This window comes from Balaenoptera acutorostrata, chromosome 16, assembly GCF_949987535.1.
Source record: "Balaenoptera acutorostrata chromosome 16, mBalAcu1.1, whole genome shotgun sequence".
In the NCBI taxonomy this organism is placed as follows: Eukaryota; Metazoa; Chordata; class Mammalia; order Artiodactyla; family Balaenopteridae; genus Balaenoptera; species Balaenoptera acutorostrata.
Window position 1 is genome coordinate 63096 of NC_080079.1, and position 24258 is coordinate 87353.

Genomic DNA, 24258 nt, shown 5'->3' on the forward strand with positions numbered 1-24258 from the left:
TGCAACTTCTCTGAATATGAAAAGGCGGAAGTGGCACTGTGCTGGTACCAGGAGTAGCACTGCCAAATGTCCCTTTGGAGGCAAAATCATCCCCATTAGAGGACGACTGGTCTACAGTCTTAAAATTTTTTTTCAATACATTATTTAATATTTCTATCTGAAAAATTTCATTCACATTACCTAAGCTGATAGTTTTCTTTTCATTAGAAATTCTCTGATGTACATAAAGTTGTTTTATTGAAAACTCTGATACATTAAAGATATTTATAAGGCTTTACTTTATTCTCAGTGTTCAATGAGCTGTCTCTGCCTGATAAAGGCATTCCTACATTTCTTGCATTCTTTGTCTCTTCATATGACTTGATTTTTCCATCAATTGCCTGGGGATGAAAGATGACACCACAAGGAATTGTGTTGAATTTTCTACACAATTTGTGTGAATTTTTTACACAAGGACTGGTAACTTCTCACAGAAGTCTGTCTCAAATTCATAAAATGAACTGGCCACAATGGACTGGTAGTGTTGTAAATGGATTACACATGGGAGGGCCCAACAGTGAATATTTATTTCTCACTCAGGTAAAGCACAAATGGACATTTTTTTTTGGTAGAGTTGGGAAAATTTCTGCTCTCCATAATCATAATCAATTTTTTCTGTCTTAAGTCATGGTTGCCATCTCCACCCAGTGGCTCCCAAGGCAAACTGGGGTGGGGGTGTGGGGAGCAGATTTGCGCTTCAGAACCACAGGGCATAAAATGTCAGCAGGAATGCATGGAAGGTATTTTGTTTTTTTTTTTTCTTGTGGCCTGGCCTGGAATTAATGTTTATTGCTTGTGTTCAAATTCTCCTGGCCACAGCTCAGTTATATGGTCCCACCCACAGTAAAGGAAGGCTGAGAAATACAGGCTAACTGTGTGCCCCAAAGAAAAAGAAAGTGAGTTTGGGTGTACATACAGCCAGTCTCTGCCATACATGATTTCTCCTCTGTGTGAGTCCTCTGATGTTTGCTGAGGTGTGATTTCTGGCAAAAGGTTTTTCCACATTCATTACATTCATAGGGCTTCTCTCCTGTGTGAGTTCTTTGATGTACAGTGAGGGCTGACTTCTGGAAGAAAGTTTTCCTACATTCTTTACATCCATAGGGCTTCTCTCCTGTGTGTGTTCTCTGATGTCTACTGAGGGTTGACTTTTCACAAAAGGTTTTCTGACATTCGTCACATTTATAAGGTTTCTCACCTGTGTGAGTTCTCTGGTGTACAGTGAGTTTTGACTTCTGGTAGAAAGTTTTACCACATTCTTTACATTCATAGGGTTTCTCACCTGTGTGAAGTCTCAGATGTACAGTGAGTTTTGGCTTCACACAGAAAGATTTCCCACATTCATTACATTTATAAGGTTTGTCTCTTGTGTGAGTTCTCTGATGTACAGTGAGGGCTGGCCGGTGGCCAAAGGATTTCCCACATTCTTTACATGCATAAGGTCTCTCTCCTGTGTGAGTTCTCTGATGTGCAGTGAGTACTGACTTCTTATGGAAGATTTTACCACAATCATTGCATTCATGAGGTGTCTCCCTATTGTGAATCCTTTGATGAACAGTGAGGGCTGACTTCTGGCAGAAGGATTTCCCACATTCATTACATTCATAGGGCTTTCCCCCAGTGTGGATTCTCCGATGAATAGTACGGTCTGATTTATGGCAGAAGGATTTCTCCCATTCATCACGTGCATAGGGTTTCTCTCCTGTGTGTATTTTCTGATGTTTAGTGAGATTAGACTTTTTATAGAAAGTTTTACCGCATACATCACATTCAAACGTTTTCTCTCCTAATTGAATTCTCTGAAGCTGAGGGGAATGTAATTTCTGGCAGAAATTATTCCCACTTTGATTACATTTATGCTGTTGCTCCTGGAGATCAGCTCTGTGAAGATTCAACTGTGTTGGTTTCTTACAAAAGGTATTCCCCCATTTGTTACATCTATAGTGATTCTCCCCTATGTGAGTTCTCTCTTGGGCAATGAGAGCTGACTGATCACAGGCCTTCCAATATTTCTTATATTTGTAAGCCGTCTCACCCATACGAACCCTCCTATGTGTAAAGAATATTGCTCCCTTGATGAAGTCTCTCCCTTGTCCGTTACATTCAAAAGGTTGCTGCAGAGTTTGATTCTTCTGATGACTAGGGTACTCAGCATATCTGAGGGATTTCCCAGTTCTATTACTGTCCTCCGGTTTCTCTCCAGCATGCATCTCATCAGGCTCACTAGGGAGAAACGTGTTCTTACACATATTCAACATTTCTGACTTCATTTCTGAATAGTTACCATCATTTATCATCAGTTTTGAAATATGAATTGGGCTCAGATTAAATGTTTTTCCTAAGTCAGTTGTCCCCTTAGTTGATGTTTCGTTGCTGGTGATTACAACTTGCCACAAACGTCTACCATGATTTTCCTGGCTGGTCTCAATCAGGTCATCCACAATCTGGACATCTAAAAGGAGATAAAAATAATTACAGGTCATACCTTTGAATCACATATAAGTATTTCCTATGGAATGGTTTGTAAAGGTAAAGAAGTTTCTTTTCATCCTAGCGGGATATGATTCTTTAAAGAATCAATGACGGGGGACTTCCCTGGTGGTACAATGGTTAAGAATCAGCCTGCCAATGCAGGGGATACGGATTCAAGCCCTGGTCCTGGAAGATCCCACATGCCACAGAGCAACTAAGATCCCACATGTTGTGCACCCCAACTACTGAGCCTGTGTTCTAGAGCCTGTGAGCTACAACTACTGAGCCTGCGTGCCGCAGCTATGAAGTCCACATGCCTAGAGCCTGTGCTCTATAACAAAGAGAAGCCACCACAGTGAGAAGCCCACGCACCACAACGAAGAGTAGCCCCCGCTCACCACAACTAGAGAAAGCCCGCGCTCAGCAACAAAGACCCAACGCAGCCAAAAATAAATAAATAACTATTTTTAAAAATCAATAATGGGTACTGATTTTATAAGTATGTGATTTTTCTCCCTAATGAATTAATGTAAGAAACTTCATTGATAGATTTTCTAATGTCAAATCATTGGGTTTTTTGTTTTTTTTTGGTTTTGCTTAAGTTTTTTTCTTTTAAATTCTTTTCAATGAGGAAGTATTAGGTCAAAATATTTACTTACTGTCTAAATGTAGATTTCAGCTGACAGCTTTTCATCTACCATTGGTTTTCCATTCATTATCTCTACCTTTCTTCTTATAATTGTGGGTAACTTGGGCTAGCCCTTTTCTGATCGCTCAGCTTTGAAGATGGCATGATTTTCCTGGATAAGCTACTTACAGGATATGGGAGAGGGCCACTTGTGTCACCTAAATAAGAATACTGCTTAAAGACAAGAACTTTACACCTATGTTTGTTTAGTTTTTACTTCTCCCTGGGGAACAGCCATAGGTACCTATGGGTTTTTCAAAGGCTTAATCTTTTTTTCCATGCTAGACAAGGGAGCTTTCTGCAAATTCCTAACTTAACACTATACCCTTGGCTTCTCAGAACCCTTACAAGTTCACGAAACTCTAATTCATCACTTTGTGCAACTCCTCCCTGCTGGTCTGAAGGATTTAGGTTCTGCAACCCAGCCTGTGCCCACCATCTTCGAAAAGCTTTTTCTGGGTGCTTCTGAGACCAACAGCCTAGGCATTTTCACCTCACTTCATGGTGCAAGTGACTCTACTTGATAATTCACTGCTTCTGCAGATACTTTACAGTTTCAGCTGTCCCTTAGTTATATTGAAACTGGAGTCCCATGTACACTTCTCATTCTTTTTTTATTTTTTTAAAACAATGATCTTGACAAGAGAAAGTTAAAAATGTTAATTTCAAACTCCACTCCCAAAGTACGAAATTCTTCGTTTCACTGGCCTTGGACCTACAGTCTCTAGTTTCTCCTCCCATGTCACAGGCCACCACTTTCCACGGTGAATAGTTTTCTGGGTCCTTCTCACCCTCATGGTTTCTGATGTCATGATTTATGAGACCTGTACCTGGACCACTTCTCTCATGGTCTTAATAGGTCCGTAGGCCACCTCCTCTACTCCTACCAGTCTTGAGTTAATGATTTCCTAATTTGCATCTCCAGCAGTGATGTCCATCTTCTACTCCAGATTTTACATGCACGCATATGTTCCATGTCAAAATGGAATGCAGTCATCTCAAACGTAAGCTCTACCAACATAAACACTTAATCTCCCCTAAATGTGCCTTCTTAATACCCTTCTGGAAACACTATACTCTTATTTTCCTCTCTCTCATCCTTGTTTAACACTTTTGTGGCTCTGATTTCACTACTAAACATGTATATTTGTTTCATTTTTCTCTTTCAACAAAATATAAGCCCTATATAAAAAGGACATTTCGAGACTTCCCTGGTGGCACAGTGGTTAAGAATCCGCCTGCCAATGCAGGGGACACGGGTTCGATCCCTGGTCCAGGAAGATCCCACATGCCGCGGAGCAACTAAGCCCATGTGCTACAGCTACTGAGCCTGCACTCTAGAGCCCATGAGCCACAACTACTGAAGCCTGCGTGCCTAGAGCCTGTGCTCCGCAACAAGAGAAGCCATCGCAATGAGAAGCCCGTGCACCACAACGAAGAGTAGGCCCTGCTCACCACAGCTAGAGAAAGCCCGCATGCAGCAACAAAGACCCAATGCAGCCAGAAATAAAAATTAATTAATTAATTAATTTTAAAAAAGACATTTCTTTGATTACTGCTGTAATCCACACATTTACAAAATTTACCAGTGTGTAAAACTTCCCAATTAACATGTTAAAAGAATAAATGAATGTATGACTAAATGCCCAAAAGAAAACAGTCTCTGAGAATGAACAAAAAGAGGCCTACTGGGGGCTTCCCTGGTGGCGCAGTGGTTGAGAATCTGCCTGCCAATGCAGGGGACATGGGTTCGAGCCCTGGTCTGGGAAGATCCCACATGCCACGGAGCAACTAGGCCCGTGAGCCACAATTACTGAGCCTGCGCGTCTGGAGCCTGTGCTCCGCAACAAGAGAGGCTGCGATAATGAGAGGCCTGCGCACCGTGATGAAGAGTGGCCCCCGCTCGCCGCAACTAGAGAAAGCCCTCGCACAGAAACGAAGACCCAACACAGCCATAAATAAATAAATAAATAAATAAATAAAAATTAAAAAAAAAAAAAAAGAGGCCTACTGGGACTTCCCTGGTGGTCCAGTGGTTAAGAATCCTTCTTGCAATGCAGGGGACGCCGGTTCAATCCCTGGTCGGGGAACTAAGATCCCACATGCTGTGGGGCAACTAAGCCTGTGCGCCTCACCTAGAGAGAAGCCCGTGCACTACAACAAATCGAAGATCCCACGTGCTGCAACTAAGATCCAACACAGCCAAAAAATAAATAAATAAATATTTTTAAAAAAACAAAAAAGACGGCCTACTGAGAATCTAGGGACAGTGACTAACCAAGAAAAAACTCCAAGAGGAGGCAGGTGGGCACCAGTTTTTGGTAAGTCTAAGAAAATATTCAGCAATTAACAAAAAGGGGGAGGTTTACATGTGAGAGCCATATTTGGAGACTGAATAATGCATGAGTCTGATACATGCAGACTAAAGTCTGTCCCAAGGTATGAACTTGGAGAAAACCACTGGTGAAAAATAGCTCAGCATGGCCAACATCTGCTGTGCTCTCCTCTTCCCAGCCTCCCTGCTCATATGCACTGACTGACCTGGGAAACCCTGGTCTGGGGTTTCTTTTACAGTCCATGGTGCTGCTCCTTGCTCCAACTTGATGATCACCTCAGGTTTGGTAATGCAATGCCCTGTTGATGAGAAATAATGTAGGACTTTTGCCAAACTGTTTAAGTTTCATGGGCTCTTGAAAAATGCCAACAGCACAGCTTCAAGAGTCGTGCAATGAAGGGCCAGTCTGAACCTCTGACTGGAGGGGTGAACACACGTTCTTCCTGGCCCGGAATCTTAAACCTAAGTAGCATTCCATTTCACAAACAACTGTACATTTACCAATGAAGAAAAAAGTGCTTGCACTTGGCAGTTACTAGGGGAGTTTTGCTCACCCAGTGACACCAGGCTACTGTAGGTCTCCAGCATGACATCTCTGTATAGGGTCCTCTGAGCATCATCCAGGTCCTGCCACTCCTCCCAGGTGAAGTTCACAGCCACATCCTCAAATGACACCAACCCCTGTAATGGTACATTTTTCCTCAATTCAAGGCATCAGCCTGGGTCAAAAGAACAGGAAGTCTAGGAATTCATTCTTATGTGTGTGTTTTATCTTACACAGGATATACCATACCACGCTTTGTACTCTATATTGTGGGATAAGGAGAAATCATAGTAGAAATACCCTACATCTGTGTTAATTTAGTAGTTCTTCAAAGTACTATCATAGTTTCCCTTATAAATCTGGAATGGTCCTCATTGCCAAGGATACAAGGAGCATATGAGCTGGTATGGAGACATAAGTACAAACACTTACCTGGAATAATGTGTTAGATGAACCAGGTTACACACATGTTTAAGGTAGCCTGGGGTATCAAGGGAGAAAAAGAACAGTTGTACTTTGTACTGTCAGGTTGCACTTCACTGAATAGCTAAACATGTCGGCTGTTCAGTGTGAACCACATGTTCTTATGAATATGAGGCAAGAGCAGAAGTCAAGCTGAGAGGGCATAAAGAACAGATGCCACTTTAATGGAAGTACAAGCAGCACCACATCCAGGTGGGTGCTCCTGCGCTGAGATAAGAGATAAAGATAGTAAAGGTATTCAAGGAACTGATTATAAAGTTACCCTGCATTTAAATATATGACCTAACTCCATCAATAAAAAACCTTACGTGCTCACCATTTTTTAAAAAAAGTATGTACACATGCATCCTAGAATTTTCTTCTTATTACCTAAGGAATTGCTTATGTCTACCCGAGAGTGAACATGACCCACTTCCTAAACAACAGGGAGTGAATAATGAGGGGCTGATAATGAGAGGTAAGCTACATAACCAGATGTGCCCTTTAACACTCATTGTCCAGTAGGAGAATGGAGAAGGGCTTAAGGGAGAATCAGAGGAGAATAAACAGAGGGAGAAATGACCAACTATACTGAGGTAACAGAGGAAGATGAATACAGAACAGGGGACTAATTCCAAAACAGAAAAAAAAGAAAAAGAAAAAGAATTTGGTACTCATTTGCTCTGAGAAGGTGAAGGGAAAGTTTTACTACCAGGCTGTCTGCACTACAAGCTGGTAGATACTAGCACTATAAACTGATATTGGGGTAAGGACAAAGAATAGGATTTGCAAAACAGACACAGATCTTGGACATAGCATGTTTGAAGTTTGAAATTTCTGTGGTCAAATATGTGAAGATGTGCAACTGGCAAATGGATATATGCTCTTGAGCTCAGGAGAGAGATACAAGATGAAGAAAAGGATTTAGGAAACAGCAATATTTTAGTGGTAGCTGAAGCCATCGGAGTGAATAAAATTGCTCAAAGACAACCTAAGAGATTGAAAGGAGAAAATGAACAAGTGTGGCGTTTTAGGAAACACTGATATTTACTGACAGAGAAAGAAAAACAGACCGTGACAATGGAGAAGAAATTTTTAATTATTCTAGGAATAGAGAAAGCCTCAATATTAAGAAATCTATTAATACAGTTCATCGTATTTGTAGTTCGGTGGAGAAAATTCTAGATCATCCACACAGATGCTAAGTAGACATCTATAAAAATACCTTCTCATTTGTAATAAAAAAACTTAAAAGAGGATTCACGGGATTTTTCCTTAACATGATAAATGTGTATGTCTTAGCCACAAGTGAAAGCCAGCATCACACTTATGGGGAAACATGCAGAGCAAGGATGCTTCATCACCATAGTTATTAACACTGTACTAGTAGTGTCAGTCAACACAATTAAAGAGAGAAAACAGCAGTGAAAATGATGATGGTTTCCATATAATTCATACTGAAGAGACTCACATGACATCCAAGTACATCCAAGTACTCCACATAGGAAGATTTAATAAATTAGTAGCTTATATAACTAATATAAGGCTTTTATATAAACTTTCATATACATGAGGATACTCACACAACCACAATAACAAGACGACAAAACACCTAGCGATACATTTAACAAAATAATGTACAGAATTTATGAGGGGGTGGGGGGGAACCCTGAAGGATACAAAAAAGAACTAAACAAATGAAAAGACATACTATGTTCACCGATGGGAATGAGTAGTACACGTCATGGCAAGCTGATTTAAAAGTTCATGTGGAAAATTAAGAATAAACATGCGGTAGGTTATATTTCTGTCCAGCTAAATTCAGTGCCATAGACTGGGTGGCTTAAACAACAGAAAACTCTTTTCTTACAATTCTACAGGCAGGGAAGTCTAAGATCAAGGTGCCAGCCAATTCATTTCCTGGTAAGGGCTCCATTCCTAGCTTGCAGATGGCTGCGTTTCTGCTGAGTCCATATACGGCAGGGAGGGAGGGAGAAGGAAGGAAGAGATCTCTCTCTTCCTTTTCTTATAGGGCCACTAATTCTATTGGAGTAATGGCCCCACCCTACGACCTCATTTAAACTTGATTAAATGCATTGGGAGTTAAGGCTACAGCATATATATTTGGGGGGAATATAATTCAGTTCATAGCACTCCTTGCAGTGCCTTTCTCTGTAAAAGGATGTATACATCCCCTTGCACTGGAATTCACATAAACAGATTTGTAATTCTCCACCTGTCTTGCTTTGACCAATGACATGTGAATGGAAGCATCACTCCTAAACAGAATCTATTTAAGAGTCACACAATGATCACCGTATTTCCCCTTTACCATGTTCATCCTCAGCAATATTACAGAAAGAAATACTCCTCTGTCTGGGATGCTGCATGATGCTGAAAGGAACAAAACTAAAGCTGACCCATGAAGGACAGGTAATAGCACTGAGAAAGAAACCTTTCTTCCTGACCGAACTGGTAACTGAACTGGCACCAAACCAAACAAAAAAACACCACCAACAATGGCAACAAGTAGTGCAGAGAAACTGTGAGGATGGTGTTATAATGGACCATGGTGTTACTTAAGATAACTGGTAGTTATATACTTACTGTTACTTAAGCCACATGAGTCATACTTCTTAAATCAAATAATGTTTACCTGATGGACTTAAAATCTTAGAAAAAGAGGCAGGAAATCAAAATGTTAATATAGGAAAATGATGAGCTAAGGGGAGGAAAAAAAAAAAAAGATTCCAAGGAGGGATGAAAGAAAATAAGCAGAAGCTAGAAATTTGGGGTCTTGTAGAGTAGGAAAACTCTCAAAACATTTCTTTTGCTTTTATTGTGTTAAGGCAGAAAAAGTTACCTCTTTCAGTTCTTACAGAACAAAATACAATGAGAAATACTTTAGGAATCAAAAGTAATTATACTCAAGTGCATGGCAAGTAACAAATGAAGAATATAACTATGATAGTCACTGTTAAAACTTAAGAATGGCTTGAGCTGGCCCACAATAAATCCCTTCTGTTGCACAAAATGGCACAGACTAAGGATGAAATACTTAAGAAAAAACAAAAACTTACAGTCTAAAAAATATATAGATACATGAATACCAAAAAAAAAAAAAACATAGGTATGTCTCACAAAGCTCAAGCTAGCTGAAATAAAGATATAAATCCAACTACATCTTTTAGGGTTGTACTGTCAAAAACCAACCAAACTGAATTAAAAAGTACTGACAGTTTAAGATTTAAAGAGGCTGCTTGAGACTATCGACAAAAAGCATATCAAAACAAGGAGCCCAGCCACTGAGGAAGGCATATTTATTATTTTATTAGTTTTTAATTTTATACCTAATCTTACATTATTCCATTTTTATTGAAGTATAATTGACAAATAAAATTATATATATTTAAAGTGTATAACCTGCTGATTTGATAAATGTATGCATTATGACCTGATTACTACAATCAAGTTACTTAACACACCCATCACCTCACAGTTACCCTCTTTGTGTGTATGTATGAGAACACTTAAGATCAATTCTCGTGGCAAATTGCAACTAAACAATAAAGTATTATAAACTATTGTCTCATAGTCACCATACTGTACATTAGTTCCTCATAATTTATTCATCTTATAATTAGAAGTTTGTACCCTTTCACCAACCTTTACCATTTCCCCCATCCCGACAACCACCATTCTACTGTTTTCATGAACTCAACTTTTTTTATTTTTCCTTCCACAGTTAAGTGATACCATAAAGTAGCCTTTCACTGTTTGGCTTATTTCACTTAGCATAATGCCCTCAGGTTCATCTATGTTGTTGCAAATGGCAGAATATCTTTCTTTTTAATGGATAAATAACATTCCCCTAGATATATATACCACATTTGCTTTATCCATTCATCTGATTACTGATACTTAGGTTATTTCTGTGTCTTGGCTGTTGTAATACTGCAAGGAACACGGGTGTTAAGATATTTCTTTGAGACACTGATTTCATTTCCGTCAGAAATATTCCCAGAAGCAGATTTCCTGGATCACAGAGTAGTTCTATTTTTAAGGTTTCTTATTGTTTCTTTCTTCCTATCTATCTATCTATCATCTATTTGGCTGTGCCGGGTCTTAGTTGCAGCACACGGGATATTTGTTGCCGTGTGCGGGATCTTTACTGTGGCATGCGGGATCTTTAGTTGTGGCATGTGGGATCTAGTTCCCTGACCAGGGATTGAACCTGGGCCCCCTGCATTGAGAGCACGGAGTCTGAGCCATTGGACCACTAGGGAAGTCCCTATTTGAGAAAATCTCATATTGTCTTCTAAAATGGCTGTATAAATTAATTCCCACCCTAGCATAAAAGGTTTCCTTTTAACTACATCCTCAGCAACACTTGTGATCTCTTGTCTTTTTGATACTAGCATTAAACAGGGGTGAGGTGATATCGCATTGTGGTTTTGATTTGCATTTTCCCAATGATTAGTGACATTGAGCACCTTTTCATGTACATGTTGGCTATCTGTATGTTTTCATTGGAAAAATGTTTATTCAGGTCCTTTGCCCATTTTGGACTTGGTTTTTTATTTTTTCCTATGAGTTGTAATAAATTCCTTATATTTTGGATATTAACCTCTTATCATATATGACTTTCAAATTTTTCTCATCCCACGGGTTCCCTTCTCGTTTGGTCGAGCGCTTTCTTTGCTGTACAAAAGCTTTTTAGTATGATGTAGTCCTACTTGTTTATTTGTGCTTTTGTTTCTTGTGCATCTGGTGCCATATCCAAAAAGATATTGCCAAGTCTAATGTAGAGGCTTTTTTCTGTTAGGAGTTTTATGGCTTTAGGTCTTACATATAAGCCCTGAAGTGTCTTGCCTGATACAAATATCTTTGTTTAACCTGATAGCTTTGGGTCACACAGATATCCCATGCTAAAAATGTGATTAATGGTGGGAGGCCTTGTTATCAGCACATTTTATGAGCCCAGTCTATGGAGGGACTAGAGATTAAGGTCAGCCACACAGACGGTTACCCATGTCTACATGACAGAGCCCCAATACAAGCTGGATATCAAGGCTCAAGTAAGCTTCCCTACTTCTCAACATTCCATGCACACCGTCAAACCTTGTTGCTGGGAGAAAAAGGCACTGTCCACGTGGCTCCACTGGCAGGTTTTTGGAACCTTGCACATGAAGACTCCTGGACCCTGCTTTATGTGCCTGATCCCTTAACTGATTTTAATCTGCATCCTTTCACTGTACAAAACCATAAACATGAGTGCAACAGCTTTTTTAAAAATTTTATTTATTTACTCATTTATTTAATCTTCGGCTGCATTGGGTCTTCGCTGCTGCATGGGAGTTTTCTCTAGTTGCTGAGAGCGGGGGCTACTCTTTGTTGCAGTACGCAGGCTTCTCATTGCAGTGGCTTCTCTTGTTGCGGAGCACAGGCTTCAGTAGTTGTAGCTCGTGGGCTCTAGAGCGCAGGCTCAGTAGTTGTGGCGCATGGGCTTAGTTGCTCGGCGGTATGTGGGATCTTCCTGGGCCAGGGCTCGAAGCTGCGTCCCCTGCATTGGCAGGTGGACTCTTAACCACTGCACCACCAGGGAAGCCCACAACGGCTTTTCTAAGTTCTGTTGAGTCCTGCTAGTGAATTACTGAATCTGAGGGTGATCATGGGGACTCCCAAAATTGCAGCTGGTAAAGGGCATGAGGGCACTCTGGGGACCACCAAAGTTCGTACAAGCAAGAAACATCAGGTAACTAACTATAACAAGGACCACTGTAATCAAATTGCCTAAAATCCGAAGAAAAATGATATCAGATAGAAATCTGGGTATATATAAAGGAATAAAGAACATTCGAAATGGTAAATATATTAATAAATATATAATATATATTGTAATATGTAATATATATTGTATAATATCATATGAAATAATATAATATATATTGTTTTTATGTTCAAACTCCTTTAAAAGGTAATTGACCATATGAAGCAAAATAAGAATGCATGTGGGGGACTTCCCTAGTGGCGCAGTACTTAAAAATCTGCCTGCCAATCAGGGGACACAGGTTCGATCCCTGGTCCAGGAAGATCCCACATGCCATGGAACAACTAAGCCCGTGCACCACAACTACTGAGCCTGTGCTCTAGAGCCCGCAAGCCACAACTACTGAGCCCGTGGGCCACAACTACTAAAGCCCGCATGCCCTAGGGCCTGCGTGCTGCAACTACTGAGCCCGTGTGCGGCAACTACTGAAGCCCGTGCGCCTAGAGCCCAGGCTCTGCAACAAGAGAAGCCACTGTAATGAGAAGACTGTGCACTGCAATGAAGAGTAGACACCGCTCACTGCAACTAGAGAAAGCCGGTGCACAGCAACGAAGTCCTAACGCAGCCAAAACAAAAGAATGCATGTGGGAGTAAAAGGTATGCCAACGGTATCACAGAAGCTGGGAGGAGAAAACTTTTGAAGTATACTGTTTTAAGGTTCTTATATAAATGGTATCTTATTTTAAAATAGACTATGATAAATTAAAGATGAATAGCACAAACCTTAAAGTAACTGCTAAAAAGAAGTGTAATAAGCCAAAAAACAAGCTCATAGGTCACACAAAAATAGGTAATAGCCACATCTGACCTGTATGCCATAATTTACTGACCCTTATCTTGGATGAATTATTCCCATGGAAGAAAGAACTGAGTTGGCATAGTAGTAAGATTGGGAGACTTAAGAGAGCTGAACAATAGTCCAGTGGAGAGAAAATGACCCTATGATAAAGACAGGCCAGATAAACTAGTGAAGATAGATTTAAAAATATAAACATCATAAATGTAGCATGGCTTGTATGTTAATGGCAAAGTAGCTTGACCAGACTAACAATGTGCAGGAAACTATTATAAAAGCTGGACAGGGGCTTCCCTGGTGGCACAGTGGTTGGGAGTCTGCCTGCCAATGCACGGGACCCGGGTTCGAGCCCTGGTCTGGGAGGATCCCACATGCCACGGAGCAACTAGGCCCATGAGCCACAGTTGCTGAGCCTGCGCATCTGGAGCCTGTGCTCCGAAACAGGAGAGGCCGCGATAGTGAGAGGCCCACGCACCGCAGTGAGGGGTGGCCCCCGCTTGCCACAGCTGGAGGGGGCCCTCGCATGGAGGCGAGGACCCAACACAGCCATAAATAAATAAATAAGTAAATAAATAAATAAAGACTTCCTATTTCACTGTCTTAAAAAAAAAAAAAAAGCTGGACAAAATTTATAACACAATCACCTAAAGGCACTGGAGAACAACTAAAAGTAGGCAGAAACTAGATTTGAATAATCCATTGAAGGACAAACTACTTTGCAAGTTTATGGCATTTTACCAGAGGGCAATCTTCAATCTGCAAATAGATCAAGAAACTGAAAGCTGAAGCTTTACTGGCTTAGGTGTCAGAGGGCATAGTTTAGGGCTGCCAACAAAACTGGAAAACTCAGTGGGGGTGGGGAGGTAGCTCTGGGAAAGAAGCAGCAAAAGAACATAATGTACCAAATTTCCACACAAAACCAACCACAGTTGTTGGCTGACTGCTAAACTACACATATGTGGAAGACCTCAGAGGGCTCAACAAGAAAGCAGCCTCTCAAAGCTGAAGGAAATGAATGAAGAGTCAGTTGCTGGTCACTATAAGAAATGAAGTTTAGAATTTGAATCCAGCCAAGTTAACTGCCTTGTAGAACAAAATCACTCTTTAGAGAACTATAACAGGATCCCAAATGTCTTGTAACATATGATTTACAATGTTTAGTACATAATTCAGAATCTCAACATATGTAAAGTAACAGGAAAATGTGACACATACTCAAGAAGAAAAACAAAAAACGACAAAAAATAATCACTAGAAACTAATCCCAAGGTATCCCAAATGCTGCACGTAGCAGAAACATTGTTAACCCATCCATAAATACGTTCAAGTACTTAAAGGAATATAAAAAATAATGTATTGGGGGGGGCAATATCAGTACAGAAAAACAAACTAGAAAAACAATTAAATGGAAATTGCAGAGCTACAAACTACAGTTAACAAAAATGAAAAACTTTCTGATGAGCTGAACATTGGATTGGAAACAGCAAAAGAAAGCCAATGAACTTAAAGATAGATCAATAGATATTTTATCTTTTTGACAGAAAAAAAATGAAGAAAAATGAAAAGAGGCTAAGAAGCAATTTAGAAAACAGTCTAACATATATGTAATTGTAGCACCAGACAGAAAGGAGAGAGAAAGAATGGAACATAATATGTATTTTTAGAAACAGTGGCTAAAACCTTCCCAAATTTTGTGAAAGACATGAATTTACAGATTAAAGCAGCTCAATGACCCATGATCAGCTTAGATTCAAAGAAAACTACTCTAGGGACTTCCCTTGTGGCACAGTGCTTAAGAATCTGCCTGCCAATGCAGGGGACACGGGTTCAAGCCCTGGTCCAGGAAGATCCCACGTGCCGCAGAGCAGCTAAGCCCGTGCGCCACAACTACTGAGCCCATGTGCCACAACTACTGAAGTCCACATGCCTAGAGCCCATGCTCCACAACAAGAGAAGCCGCTGCAATGAGATGCCCGCGCACAACGAAGAGCAGCCCCCACTTGCCGCAACTAGAGAAAGCCCATGCGCAGCAACGAAGACCCAACGCAGCTAAAAATAAATAAATAAATAAATTTATAAAAAAAGAAAACTACTCTAGGCACACCAGTCACACTGCCAGTATCCAAAGGTAAAGAGAAGATCTCGAAAGCAGCCAAAGGAAAAGATCACATTCAGGTACATCTGCACATGAATGATAGATGACTTCTCATCAGAAACCGTGGGAAACATCTTTAATATGCTGAACAGAAACATCCTTCAAGCCGTAATTCTATCCAGTGAAACTATGCTAAAAATAAAGATGAAATAAAGACATTTTCAGATAAAGAAAAACTAAGCTAATTCATCATCAGAAGATAGCACTAAAAATGCTAAAGGACATTCTCCAGGATGAAAGAAAAAGATACCAGATGTTAACCTGAATCCATACGAAAGAATCACGATCATTGGAAATGGTAAATGTGTGGGTAAATATAAAGGATTATATATATATATATTTCTTCTCTTAATTCCTTTAAAATAGATATGATTGTTTAAAGAAAAATTATAATAACATACAGGAGACTCATAATGTATGTAGACTCAATATGTAATACACATGTATAAAAACAAAAGTACAAATGATAGGGGTTGCAAATGGAATACTACTACTCAAAGGTCTCTATATTTTATGTGAAGTAATGCACTGCTCCTCTAGTATATTCTGATAAAGACTCATATTGTAAGCCTTATAGTAACCAATAAAAAAGCAGTGGAATGAAGTAGTGTATTAATTTGATAGGGCTGCCGTAACAAAGTACCAAAATGGTAGAGCCACTCTAGAAGACAGTTTGGTACTGTCTTCAAAATTAAACACACACTTTTAACACATGATCCAGCAACTGCGCTTCTGGTATTTATCCAAAGGAACTGAAAACATATGTCCACATAAAACCAGTACATGGATGTTTGTAATAGCTTTACTCATCAATTGCCAAACTTGGAAGCAACCAAAATGTCCTTCAGTAGATGAGTGGATAAACTGCGGTACATCCAGGAAATGTAATATTATTCAGTGCTAAAAATAAATGAGCTATCAAGCCATGAAAAGACACAGAGGAAACTTAAAAGCATGTTAACAAGTGAAAGAAGCAAATCTAAAAAACCTACATAACATGATTCTAACTATATGACATTCTATAATAGGCAAAACTATGCAGATAGAAAAAATACCAGTGGTTGCCAAGGGCTATGGATTACAGAAGGATAAACAGAAAGAGCACAGAGGATTCTTAGGGCAATAAAACCACTCTGTATGACTATAATGGTGAATACATATCATTACACATTTGTCCAAACCCATGAAAAGTACAGTACCAAGAGTGAATTATAATGTAAACCAAGGACTGTGGGTAATAAGGATATGTCTGTGTAGCTTCGTGAATGGTAACAAATGAATGCCCGATTCTGACAATGGGGAGGCAGCGTGCGTGGGCAGAGAGTACACTGGAAATCACTGCACCTGCTGCTCAATTTTGCTGGGAACCTAACACTGCTATAAAAAATAAAGGTCTATTTAAAAAATGTGCAAAGAGGATATACAAATGGCCCATACACACGTAAAAACATGCTCAACATCGCCAGTCATTAGAGAAAAGCAAATCAAAAGCACAATGAGATATCATCTTATGCCCGTTAGGATGGCTATTATTTTAAAAACAGAACAAAACAGGAAAGAACAAGTGTTGGCAAGAATATGAAGAAACTGGAAACCTTGTGCACTGCTGGTGGGAATGTAAAATAGTGCAGCCACCATGGAAGACAACATGGTGATTCCTGAAAAAATTAAATACATAATTACAATGTGATCCTACAACTTTACTTCTGGGTGTATAAGAAACAAAGTTAAAGTGGGAACTAGAAAAGATAATGTCTACACACACGGTCATAACAGCATTATCCTTTATAGCCTAAAAGGTTAAAGTAACCCATGAAACCATTGATGGATTAATGGATAAATAAAACGTGGACATACATATAATGGTAATATTATTGAGACTTTATAAGGAAGTGAATTTTGACCTGCTACAATATGAATAAACCTTGAAGACACTACACTAGGTGAAATAAGTCAGTCATTTAAGGACAGATACTGCATGATTCCACTTATATGAGGTTCTTAGAGTCGTCAACTTCATAGAGACAGAGATTAGAGTGGTTGCTGCCAGGGGCTGGGAGAGGGGAGAATAGGGACTTAGGGTTTAATGAGTAAAGTTTTTTTGGTTTTTTTTTGTTTTTGGCTGCGTTGGGTCTTCAGTGCTGCGTGCGGGCTTTCTCTAGTTGCGGTGAGTGGTGGCTGCTCTCTGTTGCAGTGCACGGGCTTCTCACTGCAGTGGCTTCTCCTGTTGCAGAGCACACGAGAAGGTGCTCAGGCTTCAGTAGTTGCAGCATGCGGGCTTCAGTAGTTATGGCGCATGGGCTTAGTTGCTCCGTGGCATGTGGGATCTTCCTGGACCAGGGATTGAACCTGTGTCTCCTGCATTGGCAGGCAGATTCTTAACCACTGTGCCACCAGGGAAGTCCCGAGTAAAGTTTTATCTGGGGAGGATGAATCTGGATATTCTTAGTGGTGATGATTACACAACAGTGTGAATAAACTAAATGTACTACGAGTACTGAATTGTACTCTTAAAAATGGTGAAATTGCCAATATTAGCTTATGTATATTTTATCACAATAAAAAAAATTAACCAACAATTAGGAGAGTTCTGCTCCATAGTCATAGTTATGAATAATGCACACATTCACTTCTCCCTACTCATTTTTAAGTGATTAACTGAAATAGCAGAAGAATTAAATAGTCTTTAACAGGGTTTGGAAAAAGGTCGTTTTTGAACTAGCAATACACAATTATATCATAATAAAAGCGATAGAATCACTGACAAATTTATATAAATGAAAGTTAAAAATTACAAAAATCTGTAACCCTTGTTTTTAGACTTTGTGTAACTTTGTCCTGACCCTTGTTCAAATATGTCTGAATAACTCCTGAATTCTTTCTCCCACTGGACTCCTAAGGCTGTCACCACACATGCTGGCCAGCAGCACAGCTCGAGGGGAATCTAACCAGATCACAGCAAACACATCCTTCAGGTTTTGCCAAGGATGACAATTCCAACGTATAAAAGAAAGTTACTGCGTTTGTTAGTGAGCAACAATGCAGACATCAGATGAAATTAAAGGAACAAACAGAAGTAGCAGGACTTTACCTTAGATGAGATTAAAGCTGAGAGAGAGGGAGGGGTCCAGGAGAAATCTCATTTCGGTGGTTTGAGTCACTGGCTGGATGAAAGTAGTATCATATGTAACGGAAGAAAGAAGAATGTGGTTTTCATTTTGGATTTGTTGAGCTTGAGGTACCTTCTGCATAGCTACAAGAAAGCATTCAACAAGGAGCTGAACCTATGGTCTAAAGGTCGGGAAGAGGTCCAAGCTGGAGAGAAACAGGACTGTCAAATCACAGAGGGCCAAACAGGTCAAGGAGAACTGCAGAGTGTGAAGAATGGGGCCCAGGTTTGAACACTTGGATGAGCAACGTTCAGGAGCAAAAGAAAAAGACAGAAGAATTCGGGAATAAACCATCAGAGAGGGCACAATAGAAGCTAATGGACAAGAATTTCCATGAGATCATGGACAGTAGCTTCAATATGGCAGAAGGTTCAAGTAAGGCAAAGACTACAACATATTCATTGAACCTAACTATAATTTAGGTTATTGGTGAGCGTGAGAAGAAATGAATTAAGACCATGTTGAGTAGGTTAAGCTGCAAAAGAGCAGTGGAAACATTTGCCAGAAAATATAACCTTGAACAGTCTGCTATACAACCTGCATACATAGACTAGCTGAGAGAAATGAGTTATTTAAAAGACCTGCAGTCAGTTCAATCCTCCAGACATTCCACATTTTACCCATGCATCAAGTAGGGCCTTCCAAAAGCTGTCTGGGACCACACTATTTTAGCAACTCCAGAAAAACTGTATTAAGCAAGTTCTGCTTCAGCACTAGGTAAGTGTCACCACTGCAGAAGGCATGAAGTGTTTATTTCCAGACTGGCAGTGAAACACTGTCCACTCCATCATCTATGTGACCAATTAAGACACTGTTCAGACTTCTGTGCGTGCAAGTTCTCATGTCTCAAGGGAATGTAGCATGCTTTCTTCTAAGGGTCCATTGTGATCAGGGAACAGCTGTATCTGTGTTTTTGCCATTGCACTCACCTTGGACAACTCTAAGGTCATATTACCTGACTATATCCACATGCCACCTTTATCTTGTTTATGTGTATTGCCCTGAAGCTGAATCTTACTTATTTTTACTTTTCCATTTTACTTTAAGGACCCTCATAAAGCTCATATAGTAAAATATAAAACAAGTTGAGGAAAAAAAACAACTCACCAGAGATGTATTCATTTCCTGCTGTTCTTAGAAACACACAGAGGACTCTGGAACGAGAGCTGGGAGAGAAGGTGAATGGAGGGGCATCAATTTAAATCTTTAAAAATGCTTACTTAAATAATGGTTGTTGCTTTATTTACACAATGGCTGCTTCTCCGTATTTATTTCCCTGTGAAGTTCCCTACAACTGATGTGGGCTCTGCCATTTGACTTGCTTTGGTTAAAAGGACATAGGATACAGCAGAAACTAACACAACATTGTAAAGCAATTATACTCCGAAAAAGATATTAAAAAAAAAAAAGGACATATGATGCAAACACAGATGAAAAGCACTTTTCCACTACAGCTTGCCTTCTGGGGCTAGCCTGTTAGGGACACGTGGTTTAGCCAACAGCCAGCACAAACCACCAAAAAAGTAAATGAAGTCATCTGAAATCAAACAACCTCAGTCAGGGCACCAGATGACTACAGCTTCATTTGTGAACCAGACAACACTAACACAGGAACTGACCAACTACACCTAGCCCCAAAATGCTGAACCACAGACCCAGAGATTGTCATACTGAGTGAAGTAAGTCAAAGACAAATATCATATGATATTGCTTATATGTAGAATCTACAAAAATGGTACAAATGAACCTATTTACAATACAGAAATAGAGTCATAGATGTAGAAAACAAACTTACAGTTACCAAGGGGAAAAGGAGTGGGGGAGGAATAAATTGGGAGATTGGGATTGACATATACATACTACTATATATAAAAGAGACAGCTAATAAGAACCTACTGAAAGCACAGGGAACTCTACTCAATACTCTGTAATGACCTATACGGGAATTGAATCTAAAAAAGAGTGGATATATGTATATGTATAAACTGATTCACTTTGCTGTACAGCAGAAACTAACACAACATTGTAAATCAACTATGTGCCAATAAAATTTTAAAAAGTAAAAACAAAACAAAAATTTAAAAAAACCCAAGATGCTAAACTTTGAGCAAATCTTTTTTTAATATATTTATTTATTTATTTATTTTTGGCCACATTGGGTCTTTGTTGCTGTGCGCGGGCTTTCTCTAGTTGCGGTGAGCGGGGGCTACGCTTCGTTGCAGTGCGCAGGCTTCTCATTGTGGTGGCTTCTCTTTGTTGCAGAGCACAAGCTCTAGGCGCACGGGCTTCAGTAGTTGTGACAGGTGGGCTCAGTAGTTGTGGCACACGGGCTTAGCTGCTCCACGGCATGTGGGATCTTCCCGGACCAGGGCTCGAATCTGTGTCCCCTGCATTGGCAGGCAGATTCTCAACCACTGCGCCACCAGGGAAGCCCCCAATGTTTTTTTGTTGTTGTTGTTGTTTTTTAAGTCAGTAAATTTGGGTTGGTTCATTACTGAGCAAATGCTAAATGATATGTCTAAGTCCCCAAACTCAATGTTTTTAACAAAATTACCTGGGGAAAAAAGTCTTACATTACATGCTGAAATACAATCAATAGAACTTCACAACCACATGTAGAACTTCTGAAAGGAAAACAAATGTCACCTGGATGGACCTCAGTAAGGTTGTTGCAACTAAGAGACCGCGTGAATTTTAGAAAGCAATTGTGTGCAGACCAGAAAACTATGTTTTAACTTTTTTACATCATAACACGAGTCTGTTAATTTTATGGAGGCATATGCTGTGTTTTATTTACATTTTTTAAAACTCAGTTTGGAGCCAATTAGAGTGAAGTGTGATTCACTCTAATTTTCCTAGTTTAAACAGTGGGAAATAGGCTTCTGTTATTGTGCTGTGGAATTTATGATTATCAAGAACAGATTTCTGGGGCTTCCCTGGTGGCGCAGTGGTTGAGAATCTGCCTGCTAATGCAGGGGACACGGGTTCGAGCCCTGGTCTGGGAAGATCCCACATGCCACGGAGCAGCTGGGCCCGTGAGCCACAATTGCTGAGCCTGCGCGTCTGGAGCCTGTGCCCCGCGACGGGAGGGGCCGCGATAGAGAAAGGCCCGCGCACCGCGATGAAGAGCGGTCCCCGCACCGCGATGAAGAGTGGCCCCCGCTTGCCGCAACTGGAGAAAGCCCTCGCACGAACCGAAGACCCAACACAGCCAAAAATAAATAAATAAATAAATAAATAAATAAATAAGAAAATCCTTTAAAAAAAAAAGAACAGATTTCTGATGTTAAGTGGGAAACACTTGTATTATTGGTCCCCGGAGCTCACTTAGTCCACAGAAAGAATTAGGGAAAATCAGATAGGCATGTTTAAGTCAAAGTCTTCTAAAAATTATTTAAGTTGACTGCATTTCTCAAAAATGGTGTCAAGAGTAAACGTGTTGGACGTAATGGTGGCAGAGTGGGTAACATTATCCAAAAGTCAAGATGCCTGATGTATACAAAAATCACGTGAGCCTGGCACGTCACTCATGTCCTCAAATCCTCTTTCCTCTCCACACCCCGCTCCCTCCCCAAGCTTTCTCATAAGACAGACATACCCGGACGAACCCTTCCTGAACTAACAGAAAGAACTGCTAGGAAGAGCGAGCATCAGCATACCTCCAGATACCAAACTTGACGGTATAATAGGCTTGAGAGAGTTCAGATAACAGGAACAGTGGGGGTAGAATGAAGGAGTGAGAATCTTTAGGGAGCACCATAGACAGATTCTCTCAGCTGTGACAGGTTATCCCTCCACCCCCAGACCACACCCTCGGGGCCTCTCCAATAAGTAACATTTCTTTTGGCCTCTGCCTACCCCTCTCAGCCTAGCTCAGGTCTCCTTCTGAAAGTCGACTGAGACCTTCCATTATCACCCAGTCTTTGACAACTTCGGGAGGAAGCAGTGTCACCCATATCTCGTTCAGTCTGGGCAGAAGCATCAATAATTGCTTGGCCATGCAAAGCTAGAATCTTCTCCTTTCTGTGACTCTTCTGCCTCTTCTCTGAAGCGCTAATAAGCGGGTTCAGGTTTCAGGGGTTGTCTTTCGTTCATACGGCGCCTCCCCTTCATGCTACCTTGTTCCAAACTACCTTGTTCCAAAGAAAAGGGGTCAGTCATTCAGAGCCCAGTGATCCCCCCTGGCACTCACGGTCTCTAGAAACTAGCTCTTGTGTAAACTGTAAACGAAACCTGGAGTGCTCAGCAGGCTACACAGCGCAGGAGGGGACCTGACACTTCACCTGCTGAAAAGACGCCGAGAGACCCCACTAACAACTACCACAAAGTAAGACTCCTCATGCACTTCACACTGATCTCTCCGGGAATCGGGGGCAACTCGCTAGTCCTTAAGGCGCTCGCGTCACAGGCGAGCAAACCCAATGTCACAGAGGTTAATGACATCGCCCAGGAGGCTTGCTTCGGCGGCACAGCTGAACAGTGCACGCAGCCCGCAGCCCTCCCACGCTCGCTCGCGTGGTCTGCAGACCCGCCCCGGCCTCACAGTCACCTTGGACTCCACCCCCAGGTCGCGAAGCCTCCGGAGGCGGGCGCCCGGCTGTCCGCAGTGCACCGTCTTCTGACCAAGCAACACTCGAAGCACGGCCCGAGCCGGCCCTTTCCAGCCCCGGACCAGCGGGTCCTGAGGCCACAATCGCCTCCCGGCCCCTGCCCAGGCCGCGGCTCGCACCTGCGCCTCAGGCCGCGCCGCTCACACCCGCCAACCTTTACTCTCCCACCGAGTGGAGCAGCACCCCCGCCCCGCCCTGCGTCCCCGCGCCGCGGCCACCTTCCACCCTTGCACCCACCTTCGGGTACCCAGAACCCTAGCCAGCGCGCGGGCGCAGCTGCCGTAGCGCAGTGGGGTCCGGAAGTTCCGGGCGGAAGAGGGTGAGGTGGGCGGGGCCGCACACGCGCAGGAGAAACCCGGAAGACTCCCTCCAAGTGGCTCCTGCGGGAACGCGTCCTTGCGTGGCGAGAGTGCGTGTCCCACACCCGTCTCCGTCCGTAGGCGCCGTCGGGGGACGTTTTGTGTATCGAGGGGTAATGGGTCTTGCTGCCCTGAGCCCCGGATGTGATGGATGAGACCGTGTCTCGACCCACGTGCAACCACGTGGAATTCTGGTTTGTTATTAAGTCCTAGTTTAAGAAGCTGAAAGAGATGTTGTGGGACGAATGGGGAAATTCTTATGAGGGCCGAGAATCCGATGATACTATAAGTTAGCTTTAATGTTTTTATTTCCTATAATGGCATTGCGGTTATGGAACCCACGTCCTTTTTTTTTTTTTTAACAGTTGCATACTACAGCATGAATCGTGAAATATCACAATGTCTGTCCTTATTAAAGTACTTAAACCATAATTGCGACTGTTGTGACTTTGTTAAATTAACAGTTTAAATGTATATCCTCAGTGTGCGCAATGGTGAACCACCGTCAACAAAGACCACAAGGAAACGTGACATAGAAAATTTTATTACACGTAGGTCTATGCATGCCTGTAAGTGCCACAAGAGGAGTTCAAGGCAGGCAGTGTGGTTAGGAAAGGGACAGGGCATGCTGCTTGGGAGGGCTCTGGGACATTGCAATGGTCGCAATGTGACAGAGTGATAAGAGTCCTGTAACTCTTTGTTCTGGCTATGCTGGCCCTTTGAGTTTATCTTGTTCTTTGTCCTCGGAGCACCAAATTTCCCCCTCTCTTTATTTATAGGGCTAATCCTTTGGCCCTG

General features: G+C 41.4%; 1 protein-coding gene across 6 annotated transcripts; it reads right to left on the reverse strand.

Annotated features, from left to right (window-relative positions):
• Positions 1-261: 261 nt before the first annotated feature.
• Positions 262-23410, reverse strand: LOC102998404 (zinc finger protein 717). Of its 6 annotated transcripts, XM_007173338.2 has the most exons (7): positions 23339-23402; positions 19599-19657; positions 18413-18485; positions 6511-6559; positions 6089-6215; positions 5741-5833; positions 262-2491 (listed from the first exon to the last, which is right to left on the reverse strand). In XM_007173338.2, exons 5-7 carry the CDS (start codon positions 6120-6122, stop codon positions 864-866), a joined length of 1755 nt encoding a protein of 584 aa, XP_007173400.2. In that variant the 5' UTR covers positions 6123-6215; positions 6511-6559; positions 18413-18485; positions 19599-19657; positions 23339-23402; the 3' UTR covers positions 262-863. The 6 variants fall into 6 exon arrangements, with proteins under 6 accessions (XP_007173400.2, XP_007173399.2, XP_057387330.1 ...); XM_007173337.2 differs by lacking the exon at positions 6511-6559; XM_057531347.1 differs by lacking the exon at positions 18413-18485 and having other exon boundaries at positions 23339-23387.
• Between the last annotated feature and the right edge of the window lie 848 nt (positions 23411-24258).